Source organism: Phacochoerus africanus, chromosome 8 (assembly GCF_016906955.1).
Source record: "Phacochoerus africanus isolate WHEZ1 chromosome 8, ROS_Pafr_v1, whole genome shotgun sequence".
Classification (NCBI taxonomy): Eukaryota; Metazoa; Chordata; class Mammalia; order Artiodactyla; family Suidae; genus Phacochoerus; species Phacochoerus africanus.
The window spans coordinates 53,814,252-53,828,438 of record NC_062551.1 but is presented as its reverse complement, the minus strand read 5'-3'; the positions used below and the strand labels follow the sequence as shown (position 1 = coordinate 53,828,438).

The 14,187-nt window shown below is 52.8% G+C and overlaps 1 protein-coding gene across 1 annotated transcript in view; it reads right to left on the bottom strand.

Annotated features, from left to right (window-relative positions):
* Positions 1 to 556: 556 nt before the first annotated feature.
* GRIN2D (glutamate ionotropic receptor NMDA type subunit 2D) overlaps positions 557 to 14,187 on the bottom strand; it is a 39,029-nt gene continuing 25,398 nt past the window's right edge. Inside the window, exons 10-12 of the mRNA XM_047791871.1 lie at positions 3,482 to 3,669; positions 3,070 to 3,302; positions 557 to 2,902 (exon numbers count right to left, since the gene is read on the bottom strand). Coding sequence (XP_047647827.1) covers positions 1,568 to 2,902; positions 3,070 to 3,302; positions 3,482 to 3,669 — 1,756 coding nt within the window. The 3' untranslated portion in view covers positions 557 to 1,567. The remainder of the gene's footprint in view (positions 2,903 to 3,069; positions 3,303 to 3,481; positions 3,670 to 14,187) is intronic.

Sequence of the window (14,187 nt, the reverse complement as noted above, 5' to 3'; positions counted from 1 at the left end):
TAGAGTGAGGATGAGTTGCCTCATCAGGCGTTCACGTTGCAGCTGTGGTCAGCAAGCACTTAATCAGAAAGCCCACCCTCTGGAGGCAGCTATTACAAGTGTTTCGGCTCTTTTTATTGCCCATTAGCACCAGAGGTTTGGCTAATTGGCATAATGAAATGTTAGAACTAGGTTCTCATTGGTGAGCTTCACAGCATTCAAGATTTGTGGATTGGCTGGGATATAATAGGCACTCTCCTCACTTGCCTGAACAGGATATTAAGAACCTAGCAAGCCTCATTGCCTGTTGCCATAGGAATGGTACCCTTCTAGGATGTTTTGAATCCCAGATCTTTCTTGAGTTCTCTGTCCCCCTTCTCTTAACGCCTCCACCCCTTCTTAGCTCGTCTCTTCTCATGGCTTCTTTCTGGGTCTTTACCTCCCGCCTCCCTCTGGGGTCTCTGTTCTTGCTCAAATTCTCTTTCTGCGCCCTCTTCCTCTGAGGGACTTTTCTCAGTTTCTGTTTCCTCCGGAGAAGTTTGAGGGGACTGAGTCAGGCATGGATCTCACACTTGGCTTGAGGAGGCATAAAAACATGGTTTATTCCAAACACTGCAATGTGGGACAGGAGAGTGGCCAGGGAGGTTGGTAGTGAGTGTGAACTCCCAGATCCCTCCCTTCCACAACCCAGCTCCAGACCCGGCTGGAGATCTGGGAAGAGGAGGCTTTTGGGGGGCTGCTGGGTGATTACTGAAGGGGCACAAATAAAGGTTGGACTTGGAGAGTATATGGTTGGTGGCACCTGGACCTGGTAGTGAGGTGCGAAAGGGTGGGAGGTTTTGGCCTGATGGAGGTTGGGATCAACGCTGGGGCAGGGGAGGGGGGGCTTCCGTTGGGGGCGTGTCCTAGGGCAAAAGAGGGAAAAGCTACCGAGGTTGGTTGGAAAAGGGTGGGGTGGGGAGGGTGTCACGGTTAGACGTCGAGGGTCACAGTCTGGTCGGGGCACAGTCTGGGGGTGGAGTCACAGTTTGGGGTCAGGGGTCACAGTCTGGGGTCGGATGACCATTTTTAGGGGTCGGAAGTCACAGTCTGGGGTCAGGGGTTTCTGTGTGGCGGGGCCAAGGTCTGGGGTCACAGTTTGGCGAACGCGTCTCACAGTTTTGAGTCCCGATGGATGAAAGGTTAAAAACGGGCTTCCCCGGAGGCGTGGCTGGGGCCGGGGAGCTGCACAGTGATGTGAGGGCCACGGCCCCGGGCTCGGGAGTGAGGCGCGGACGTGGCGTGACCCCTGCCACCTCCTGCCCCATCTGGTGACGTTAAAAAGCCCTTGTCGGGTTTAAAAAAAAGTTCAGTGGGCTCCGAGACCCCCATCCCCTTGCTCCTAGGCTGGGTGAGCTTTGTGGGGCCAAATCCCCTCTGGCTCTCGGCGCCCCTGTAGCGAGGGGCTCAGGACGCTGCTCCAGGCGGGGTCCGGCCAGGTCCATTTGCTTCTTTCCCAACCCACGCGGGTCCAGTCCACCCCGCATGCCCCCTCGGGCTGTGGCCTGCGCGGACCGAGGGGGCGGCGGGCCCCCCCCCCCGGGCCGCGTCATACCTCGGACTCGAGGCTGGAGAAGTGCGCCGAGCCCCGGCGGGTACCCAGGTCCCCGCCCCGGTGTCTCCGGTGGGGCGCGGCGGGCAGCGGCGGCCCCCAGTGCGCGGCATGCGGGCACCGGCGCGCGTGGCGGGAGGGCCCGGTGAGCCTGCGCGCAGGGGCAGCGCGGGGACAGGAGCTGAGGTCCTCGAGCGATCGCGAGGTGGGCGCGGGCGGCGGGAGGTCCCAGCCCCCAGCGGCCCGCCGGTGTCGGTGGTGATGTGGCGCAGCGGCCGGCGCGCGGTGCGAGGCCCGCGGGCGGTGAGGGTGCGGCCGCGGGCACCCGCAGCGGGCCCGGCGCCGGGGAGGGGGCCCCGCGGCCCAGGGCGGGGGCGGCGGCGCCCACCAGCCGCCGTCCAGGCCGTCGTGCGAGCAGCTGAGATGACGCGGCGGCGGCAGAAGCTCCAGGCTGGCGCAGTGGCGGCAGTGCCAGGCGGCGGGGCCGCTGCGCGGGGGCAGGTAGTCCCAGCTGCCGGCGCGCCAGCCCCCGAGCTTATCGACCGACCAGTAGCGGCCGGGCGGCGGCCCGAGGCGCTCGGCGTACGGGTAGGGGAAGTCGGCGAACCACCAGGGCTCCAGGCCGCCCAGCGACGCGCCGCCCAGGCTCTCCGAGTCCTCCGAGTCCGACGGCGACGGCTCGAGGTCAAGGTAGGGGCAGGGGGGTGGCGCGGCGCGGCACGGCGGGGGCGCGGCTTGGGCTCCGCCGCCCGCGCCGCCCGCGCCGCCCGCGCCCCCGGCGCCGGGGCCCAGCAGGGGCTGGCTCTCGGGGTCGGAGCGCGGCCAGCGCGTGGGCGCCGGTGGGCTCTCGTCCTCGTAGGCCAGGCGGCACAGCGGCGGCCCGACGGTGGTGGCTGCGGCGGCAGGGGGCGCTGGCGGCGACGGGAAGCCTGGGAAGGCGCCGGCGGGGGGCTCGGCCGGCTCCTTGTCGCGCACGATGGCGAAGTAGGAGGGCGGCGGCTTCTGCGGGGGCTGCGCGGCCGGCGGGGACAGCGGACGCCCGGTCGCGCCCCGGGGCGCCGCGCGCGCCTCGCCCACGCCCAGGCCCAGGCCCTGCGGCTCGATGGGGCCGTAGTAGCGGTGGAAGCCGTCGGCCAAGCCCGCGCCCGCCGGCGGCCCTGCCCCTTTGGCGCGGCGCCAGCGGTCCACGGCTGCGCGCTCCCGGGGTACGAAGGGCGCCGGGCCGGGCGCGGGCCTCGCCGCCGGGTAAGCCGGGCTGGGCAGCGGCTGCGGCGGCGGCGGGGGCTTGGCCGGTGGCGGGGCAGCCTCGGCGCTGCAGCAGCTGTACATGCCCTGTGGAGGCCGCGGGAGAAGCAGAGTCAGCGGAGGATGCCCGGGACCACCTGCCTTTTCCTCCGTCCTTCCCTCCCCTTCCGCACCTCCACCCAACCAGCTGCCATTTCTAGGCATCCCAGCCTGCTTCCTCCAGTCTCCCCCCTTCTGCCGCCCTCGCCCCATACCCTGGAGAAGGCCAGCAGGAAATCCATGCGGTGCGTGGGCCCCAGGCAATGCCGCAGGCGCCAGTACACCAGGTGCTCCCAGGCGAAGACCAGCAGGGAGAGGCCCATGGCCACCAGGAGCATGTAGAAGACGCCAGCCATGTTGTCGATGTCCAGCTTGCTGCTCATCACCTCGATCTTGTCATTGTGGCAGATCCCGGAGAGCCACAGCCGCTCCAGCATCTCGATCTCATCTGGGGAAAGGCGGGTGGCAGGTCACCTGCCATGGGCACCCTCTAAGGACACTCCTCTCTGATAAAGGCATCTCAGACCCATACCTGGGTCCCCATCCCGTCCTTCCCCAGGACCCCGGGGTTCTTGCCTTCCCCTCCCCCTCCCTGCCCCCTCTAGGCATCCTCTCCTGCAGCCGCACCATCCCCCAGGAACTGCAGTAGTGCCAGGTCGATGGGCCGCTTCCAGCGGGAACCCTTGTGCAGAGCGATGCCATAGCCCGTGGTGGCAAAGACCTTGCCCGAGCCGATGGTGACGAGCTTGCAGCCCTCATCCTTGCGGGCCATGTAGTTGAGCACGGCCGCGTCATAGATGAAGGCGTCCAGCTTCCTACCAGAGAGGCCATGAAGGGCAGAGTCAGTTCCACCCAGACACCCGTCCAGCCCAACCCAGAACCCCTCTAATTCCTAACCTCTAGCTGGGTGGTGAACTTCTCAGCAGGTCACTGCACCTCTTGTGCCTCAGTTTAAACATCTGTGAAATGGGGACAGCAGCAACACCTCCCTTCCAAGGTTGTTACGAAGGTTAGACAGCCCTTGGAGCAAAGCAAGTGCTAGAGAAATGTTAGCTGGGACTGTTAATAAAATAACTGCTCACTCTGTCCTCACCAGAAACTTCCAAAGAAGGTCCTAGATACGCCTCTATTTTAAAGAGGAGGACTGGAGCTCCCATTGTGGTGCAGTGGAAACAAATCTGACTACTTTCCATGAGGTTGCAGGTTCGATCCCCAGCCTTGCTCAGTGGGTCAGGGATTCGGTGTTGCTGTGAGCTATGGTGTAGACCGGCGGCTGTAGTTTGGATTTGATCCCTAGCCTGGGAACTTCCCTATGCTTCAGGTGAAGCTCTAAAAAGCAATAAAAAGCAAAAGCGGAGGTCTGACATTCAGAAAGGGGCATTTTACAAATAATAATAAGACTAACGATGGCAGTTCCCATTGTGGCTCAGTGGTAATGAACCCAATTAGTATCCAGTAGGATGCAGGTTCAATCCCTAGCCTCACTCGGTGGGTGAAGGATCCGGCATTGCTGTGAGCTGTGGTGTAGATGGTGGATGCGGTTTGGATCCCATGGTGCTGTGGCTGTGGCGTCGGCCGGCAGCTGCAGCTCCAATTCCACCTCTAGCCTGGGAGCTGCCATGTGCTGCCTGTGTGGCCCGAGAAAACAAAAAGAAAAACAAAACAAAAAACAAACAAATAATGCCAATGATGACTTAGTGCCAGGCACCATGCTATTTATGAGAATAACTTAATTCTCCCAACATTCCTGTGAGGTGGAAACTATTATCTCCATTATTCAGACAGAGAAACACAGGCCCAGACAAGCATCTTAATTGGCTTGGGTGCTCCCCAAGGCCCTCATTTCTACAATGTGAGAAGACACGCAGGGGCATGGAATTAGCCGTCCTCACAGATGAATACATGCGGCACTCACCGCATGTCACTTTCCTTCCCAACTGCTGCCACTTTACATTTATTTCTGTCGTGAGTTGATTAATCTCACCTCTCCCACTAGAATGCAAGGCCCACAAGGGCAGCATCCAAGCCAGTCCCGTTTCCGGCTGCAACCCAGTGGCTCCTGACACCTACAAGATGGTCGTAAATATTTGCATAATAAATGAATGAATGAACAAAAGAAGTCACACTTGGGAACACTGTGTTTAACTATTCTGCACCGTGAGCACTGAGGATCTGACAAAGGAAGATGTTGGTCCAGAGCGTATTCATGAGAAAAATCACCGGAGTTCCTGCTGTGGCTCAGCAGGTTAAAAATGGGTATCTTAACCTGATGGGTATCCACGAGGATTCAGGTTCCATCCCTGGCCTCGCTCAGTGGGTTAAGGATCTGGCATTGCTGAGAGCTTCGGAGTAGGTCTCAGATGTGGTGTTGCTGTGGCTATGGCGAGGCCAGTGGCTCTGGCTACGATTCGACCCCTAGCCTGGGAACCTCCATATGCTCCAAGTGAGGCCATAAAAGGACAAGACAAAACAAAACGAAAAACAAAACAAACAAAAAACCCAAGTTCCCGTTGTGGCTCAGTGATAGTGAACCTGGCTATTGACTGTGAGAACGTGGGTTTGATCTCTGGCCCCCATCAGTGGGTTAAGGATCCAGCGTGGTGCGACTGTGGCATAGGCCAGCAGCTGCGGCTGATTCAATCCCTAGCCTGGGAACTTCCTAAAAAAAAAAAAGCAACACCAAAAAACCACCAACTAGTCCCAGAACCTTTTTTTTTTTTTTTTAATTCCAGGAATCCTCGCTAGACTATAGCTCCATAGTCATTTTGTGGGGTGAAATTTTTGGTCATTTTAACTGCAGACACAGACTAGTTCTTAGGAGGAGGTACCTGTCTTGTCTCTTGTCTAATCCAACATTGTCCAAAAGAACATTCTGGGCTGATGCCAGTGTTTCATCTCTGCGGTCCAATATGGCAGCCACCAGACCCCCGAGCTCTGGAGTACTTGCAAGGGGCTCAAAGGGTGAGAACTTAAATTTTTAAAATTTTTTATTTTTTAATTTTGTTTTATTTTTTGCTTTTTAAGGCCACACCTGCAGCATTTGGAGGTTCCCAGGCTAGGGGTCCAATTGGAGCTGCAGCTGCCGGCCTACACCACAGCCACAGCAATGCTGGATCCTTAACCCACTGAGCAAGGCCAGGGATCGAAACTGCAACCTCATGGCTCCTAGTCAGATTCATTTCTGCTGCACCACAACGGGAACTCCATAAAATTTTTTATTTTTTTATTTTTTGCTTTTTTTAGGGCCGTACCCACAGCATGTGGAAGTTCCCAGGCTAGGGGCTTGAATTGGAGCTGCAGCTGCCAGCCTACACCACAGCCATAGCAACACATCTGTGACCTATACCACAGCTCATGGCAACGCTGGATCCTTAACCCACTGGGAGAGGCCAGGGATTGAACCTGCATCATCATGGACACTAGTCAGATTTGTTACCACTGAGCCACAACAGGAACTCCCAATATTTTTGATTTATTTTTTAAAATTGATTTTATTTTTTGGTCTCGCCCACGGCATGTGGAAGTTCCTGAGCCAGGGATCAAACCCGGGCCACAGCAGTGACAATGCCGGATCCTTAACCTTCTTAGCTACTGGGGAACTCCTTTTTAAAAATGTCAATTAATTAAAATGTAAATAGTCTTGGACAGTGTAGGCTTGGAGGAAATAAGGGCCATCAAGGCTTGCGGCTGGACTCTGGGTTGAGGAGGAGAAGGCAAAGAGTCTTCCTGACAAGAACACATCACCTGGAGACTTGAGCTGTTTGCCCATCCGTTGATGTAAATACCTCTGAGTCCCCAAATCCAGTAAGCCCTGTCTGCACACGCACATGAGCACATAAAAATGCCCTGTATGCCCGGGGCAGGGGGCGCAGTGCATAGAAACTGAGAAAAGGACAGACTCCGTCCTAGCATCCCAAAGGCAGAAACAGAGAAGATTCCCCACATCGAATGGATCCAGACGAAGCCAAAGCTTGGAGGGGGGTGAAGAAATTCAAAGCTCCAGAAAATGAGCAGAAACGTGGGAAAGGCACTCACCATCCCGCAGTTGGGGAATGGGGTTTGGATTCATTTTAGAGCCTAACAGGCAGGGAGCAGCCAGCTGGCATCAGGAAACACACACCCGTAGAGGTGAGAAAACTCCCACACTGCCTTCGGGCGGGCGCTGCTGCCTTGTATGCAAACTCTAATTTCTCTCTAGGTGTCTCTGTGTTTAGGAAAATGCCCCTGGGGGTGAAAGGTGCATTGTTCCCTTGGTTTAATCAAGAAGCGCTCAGAATCTCCCTCTAGAGTCAGGCCAAAGAAGAGGGATGGAGGCTCTAGGGACCAGGCTCAGATGGAAGGAGGGGGTTCTGGGGTCCGGGGTGGGGAAAATGCGTGGAGGAGGGACCCAAGAAGCATTTTCCTTTATTATTATTATTTTTTGGCCATGCCTCTGGCATGCAGAAGGTCCCAGGCCAGGGATCAAACCTGTGCCACAGCAGCACCTGGGGCCCCAGCAGTGACAGTGCCAGATCCTTAATTGATAGGCCACCAGGGAACTCCCCAGAAGCATTTTAGAGCCAAAAACCAAGGCTTCCAGTGGCGGGAAGATGAGCAGGCTTTCAGGGAGAGGGGAGCGAAGAATCTGCTTTTATTTTTTGTTTTTATTTTTATTTTTGCTTTTTTGGGGCCGCACATGCAGCATACGCAAGTTCCCAGGCTAGGGGTCGAATCAGAGCTACAGCGGCCAGCCACACCCATGGTCACAGCCACAGCAAGGCGGGATCTGAGCCACATCTGTGACCTACACCACAGGTCACAGCAATGCCGGATCCTCCTTCCTTGAGTGAGGCTAAGGATCAAACCCACATCTTCCTGGGTACTATTCAGGTACAACGCCCCTATCCCTGCTTACCCCTCTCCCCTCATCTCCATGCACACCTCCATCCCTGAGTCTGCTCCAGTCACCCTCCACTTTCCATATTGCTCCAGCACCCTCCTACCTCAGGGCCTTTGCACTGGCTGTTCCCTCTGCTAGAACATTCTTCTTCCAGACGCCACCTAGCCAGCCCCCTCACCTCCTTCAAGTGTTTTCTCAAAACACCTTCCCCAGTACCCTGTTTAGTACTGCCAACTGTAGCCACCTTCGTGGGGTGCCCAAATTCATTCACCCGCCCAATTTTTTTTTTTTAATGGCCACACCCTCGGCATGTTGAAGTTGCCGGGCCAGGAATCGAATCCCAGCCCCAGCTGCAACCTACACCACAGCTGCGGCGACACCACATCCTTTAACCCACTGCAGGCCGGGGAGAGAACTAGCGCTTCCACAGCCACCCCATTCGATGCACCACAGTGCGAACTCCACCCTAGCCTATTTTTATCTCCTCGTAAGTATAAAATGTTCTTAGCCCTTAAGTTAGTTTCTTTCTTTCTGTCTGTCTGTCTGTCTTCTCAGGTCTGCACCGGCAGCACATGGAGGTTGGTCTAATCAGAGCTACAGCTGCGGGCCTATACCACAGCCACAGCAACATGGGATCTGAGCCACATGTGCAACCTACACCACAGCTCATGGCAACACAGGTCCCTTAACCCACTGAACAAGGCCAGGGATCGAACCCACATTCTCATGGATGCCCGTCAGGTTCGCTAACCACTGAGCCACGATGGGAGCTCCTCTTTCTTTCTTCCTTTGGGCAGAACTTGCAGCAAATGGAAATTCCCAGGCTAGAGATCAAATCGGAGCTCCAGCTGCCCACCTACACCACAGCCCCAGCAACTCAGGATCCAAGCTGCATCTGTGACCTACACCACCGCTTGAGGCAATGCCAGATCCTTAACCCCCTGAGCAAGGCCAGGGATGGAACCTGCATCCTCATGGATACTAGTTGGGTTCTTAACCTGTTGAGCTATAATGGGAGCTCCTTTTAGTTCTTCAGTTTACCATCCCTTCCCCCTCCCCCCACTGGAATTTAAGTTCCATGAGGGAGCAGCCGTGGTCTGTCTGGCTCACTGCTAAGTCCACAGGGTCTAGAACAGCACCTGGCACACAACAGGGGCTTAATAAAGAGGGTTTGAATGAATAAATTCAGGCTGACTCGAAGCCGGGATTCTGTGGGCCGGTCCCTGGAGCTGAGCGGCAAGATGTCATTAGGATGGAAATGATTCCAGAAGGTTTTCCTCCATGGAAAAGGCAAGACGAGAACAGTGTGTACTTTTAGGAAGGAATGTATAAAGATGTGTGTGCAGACGTGGCTGAATTGATGTGGAACATACTTTAGGGAAAGGGGACCTGACATTTTCCTCTTGGCCCCTCCTAAGTGAGTAACTGAACCTCCCTCATGGAGTGAGCTTCCAGAAGGGGCTGGGAAGACAAGCCGGTGTTTCTTTCATGGTTTTTAAGAGATGCTTTTCCTTTCTCTTCCTGTGAGGTCGTTTGCCCTCAGCAGTCGGGTCAGTCCACATGTGGTACCGGCGCTAGCCAAAGCCGTGCGAGGCTGCCAATTTCTTTGTGCCTCTCTGTCGGGATGGGCTTTTTCTAGCATCATCCAGACTGTTAATGACTAGCCCCACGTGGCCACGTGGATTCAAATTCTAATTAAAATATAAAATTCCGTGCCTGAGTCACACCAACCGCATTTCAAGGGATTGCGAGTTGTTGGCCACCACACTGAACTGCACAGATCTAGAATGTTCCTGTCATCGCAGAAAGGGCAATTGGAGGGTGCTGCCCTAGATACACATGGGTCTGTCTTCCAGATGAGAACAGAAGCTCCAGGAGAACAGAGACTTCGGTCTGTTCACTGCTATACCCTCAGGGTCTAGCCCCATGCCGGTGCAAAAAGACCTCAAGACACATCTATTGGATGAATGAATGAATGAATGAATGCCTTTTAACGCTCATATCATTAGGGATATCTTGTCAGTGAGATCATGATTCATTATTCATTTGCCTCTTTGGTCCTCTCTATATTAAAAACACATATATAGTATCATACACATATACATAGACATGCATGTATATACATTAGACTCACACACACACACACACACACACACACATTAGTCCTGTATATATATGATTAATCCAGGAGAAGAGACTGAAATATACTGACAGTGGAGATGTGGTCCAGGCAGGTATCCCTCCAGTGAAGTTCATGGTCAACAACCCTGCTCATGTGCTCACAGGCCCACCACAGCCAGAGTTTGGGACCCTGCTCCCAAATATGGACAGACTACCAAGGATTAATAGACAAGCCTCTAACAAGAAAGAGAGAAACTTAAAAAATAAAAGGAAAAAAACCAAATCCGACAAGGAACTATGAAGTGGCGGGTTCAATCCCTGGCCTCACTTAGTGGGTTAAGGATCTGGCATTGCTGTGGCTGTGGCCTAGCAGCTGTAGCTCTGATTGGACCCCTAGCCTGGGAATCGCCATATGCTGCAGGTGCGACCCTAAAAAGCCAAAAAAAAAAAGCAATAAAATAAAAAATAAAAGAAAGAGAAACAAAACACTTAGGAGGGAGGGGGGACTTGGAGGAAACAGATTCTGCAGAAAGGAGAAAAATGTAAACAAAACAAAACAAAACAAAGCCCAACAACTATCATTACTATCATCAGAGAAACAAGACAAGAGAGGGCAACTGTGAACCGTGAGTAGGATATTATAAAGTAGAATACAACAGAATAATACCATAAAATTTACAAAACCCTCTAAAAATTCGGAGATCAAAAAAGAGTTCTTTGAAGAAGCGTTTGTTACCTGGTGATCTCGTGGTTGGGAGTTGTCCCTTTCACTGCTGTGGCCCACATTCAGCTCCTGGTCTGGGAACCCACATCAAGTTCCCGCACAGCATCCCCCCCAAAAAATTCAGGAGCTCCCTGGTGGCCTAGTGGTTAAGGATTTGGGGTTGTCACTGCTGTGGCTTGGATTCAATCCCTGACCCAGGAACTTCCACAGGCTGTGGATGTGGGGGGGAAAAAAAAGAGTTCTTAAAAGTTAAAAATACACTAGCGTAAGTGGAATAGCCTAATACAGGAGTGGGAGAGAATATTAAGAAAATCTCCCAGAAAAGAAAAAAGAAAACCTTCCAGGGAGTAGAACAGAAAGATACAAAGATAGAAAAATAAGATAATAAAAGAATCGCACAGCCCAGGAAGCCCAACATCAAAGCAATAAGATTTCTAGAAAGACAAAGAAATAGAAGGAAAGGGGAAATTGTGATGGAAAGAATTCAAGAAAATTTCCCAGAATAAATGACTCAGGATAGAACTTAAAGGTTCAGTGATGAAAATAGATGAAGACACATTGCTGAGACTTGTCAGTGCACCAAGGACAGGGAAGCAAAAAAGGTCACATACAAGGCTGAGGAATCAGAATGACTCTGGATTTTTCAACAACCCTGGAAATGAGAAGACAATGCAGTGATGCCTTCGAAATTCTGGAGGAGGAGTTCCCTGGTGGTGCAATGGGTTAAGGAATCAGGAGTTGTCACTGCTGTGGCATGGGTTCGAGCCCGGGTCCAGGAACCTCCACATGCCGAGGATACAACCAAAAAAAAAAAAAAAAATTTCTGGAGGAAAATGATCTCCAGCTCAGAAGTTTACACCCATCCAGATGGCCCATAGAGAGTAAAGATGTTTCCATCTCTGCAACATGTCTAAGTTGTATCCCCCAGGTGCCCTGTATCAGGAAGCTGAAAAGAACAAGGGAGCAAAACCCAGGAATAATAAGAATTGGATACAACAGGATCCAAATCAGGAGGGAGGTGAAGGGATCAAGATGGGGGCCATGCACTAGACTAGAGCAGGCCAAAAAGCCATTCGAGAAACTTCTTTAGTAAGATGAAAAGAAAGGCGTACCAGATATGTCTGAATATATGAAGAAGAGATACATGTAGTTAATGGAGAATTTGGGGTTTGAATCAGTTAGGCACAAAGAAAACTCAGCTACTACGCAACTGAAAAAAAAAGGGACAATATTAACTCCAGGATAAACAAAGTCTTGTGTGGGACAGGAAAATAATCAGGGTTTACTTCAGGTCCCATCCAGGGGAGCATTTAGTCACAGCAAGTAAACATGGCATAATTATCTAGCCAGAACTACAATGTGGGAGGCTGGAGTAATTCAAAGAAGAGTATGAGTATGTGCCTCCCATAGCCAGGAGTGAATGGAAAATAGCTAAAATGGAAAAATAAAGAGGTAGGCATAGAAACACATTATTTAGAGACAGGGAGACAACCAGCAAAACAAGACGATAACGAGGGGAAAGCAGATTCCTTGGAGCTGGGAGGAATGGAGGCGAGGCAGATGGGGCGACATTGGTGGTTTTCTTTTTTTCTTTTTTTGGCCACATCCCCAGCATGTGGAAGTTCCTGGCCCAGGGATCAAACCTGTGCCACAGCAGTGACCCAAGCCACAGCAGTGCCAATGCTGGCTCCTTTACCCACTGAGCCACCAGGGAATTTTGGTGGTTTTCCTTTTTGGAGAAATCTTTTTTTTTTTTTTTTGTCTTTTTAGGGCCACTCCTGTGGCATATGGAGGTTCCCAGGCTAGGGGCTGAATCAGAGCTACAGGTGCCGACCTACGCCACAGCCACAGCAACGCCAGATCCTTAACCCACTGAGCGATGCCAGGGATCGAACCTGCGTCCCCATGGATACGAGTCAGATGCGTTTCCGCTGCGCCACTTCGGGAACTCCCTTTTTTAAGGAATCTTGTATTTGACTTCCTGGACCGTGTGGATATATAACTCTGATAAAAACTGAACAAAAATTAGGGGGGGAATGTAAAGAGGAATTACTGGGGAGAAAAAGAATTCAGCAGAAGCAAGAACTCAGAGCAGGAGGTGACGAGGGTATCCTCTGTGAGTCCATGAAGCTTCCGGTGGGAGGTACAAGGTGGGGTGGTTTCTGGCTTTCTCGCCAGGCGAGTGAGGTTATACAAGGCAGTGGTGGAGAGGCTGGGCTAAGAATCAGGCTCGAGGGTTCACATCCTAGGTCCCATTCAGCAGCAGTATGATGTTGCTGTGCTTTAGTCTCAGCTTTAATACAACGAGGATGGGAGTTCCCGTCATGGCTCAGTGGTTAACAAATCCAACTAGGAACCATGAAGTTGCAGGTTCGATCCCTGGCCTCGCTCAGTGGGTTAAGAATCCAGCGTTGCTGTGAGCTGTGGTGTAGGTTGCAGATGAGGCCCTGATCCCGAGTTGCTGTGGCTCTGGCGTAGGCCGGTGGCTACAGCTCCAGTTGACCCCTAGCCTGGGAACCTCCATGTGCCAAGGGAGCGGCCCTAGAAAAGACAAAAAAAGAAAAAAAGAGGATAATAATATTCTCCTATGAAGTGTTATGGGTTGAAATCATATGTCTTCCCCCATATCATATACTGAAGTCCTACCCCAGGGCTTAAGGATGTGATCTTACTTGGAGGTAGGGTCTTTTTTTTTTTTTTTGGTCTTTTCTAGGGCACACCTGCGGCATATGGAGGTTCCCAGGCTAGGGGTCCAATTGGAGCTGTTGCCGCCGGTCTACACCACAGCCACAAGTAAGGTGGGATCCAAGCCATGTCTTCGACCTACACCACAGCTCACAGCCAAGCCGGATCGTTAACCCACTGAGCAAGGCCAGGGATTGAACCCTCAATCTCATGGTTCCTAGTCGGATACCTTAACCACTGAGCCACGACAGGAACTCCTTTTTTGTCTTTCTTTTTGTCTTTTTTTAGGGCCACACTCATGGCATATGGAAGTTTCCAGGCTAGGGGTGGAATCAAAGTGGCCAAAGCACCATGAGATCTGAGCCTCATCTGCAATCTACACCACAGCTCACAGCAATGCCAGATCCTTAACCCATGGAGAGAGGCCAAGGATTGAAGCTGTGTCCTCATGGATGCTAGTTGGGTTTGTTAACCTCTGAGCCATGACAGCAACTCCTGGAGGTAGGGTCTTTCACAGTGGTGATCAAGTTAAAAAGTTAAAATGCGGTCATTAGAATGGGCCCTAATCCAACATAAGCGGTGTTCTCATAAAGAGGGGGAATTTGGATGCAGAGACATGCAGAAAAGAAAGCAATACGAACGGACATCGGAAGAAGATGGCCATGTATAAAGCCAAGGAGACGGCGTTCCCGTCGTGGCTTGGGGAATTAAGAACCCGACATAGGATGCGGGTTCGATCCCCGGCCTCACTCCGTGGGTTGAGGATCTGGTGTTGCCATGGCTGTGTAGGCCAGCAGCCGAAGCTCCAAATCCACCCCTAGCCTGGGAACCTCCATATGCCACCGTCCGGCCCTAAAAAGCAAAAAAAAAAAAAAAAAAAAAAAAAAAAAGGAGAAAGAAAAGTCAAGAAGCCTGAGACAGATC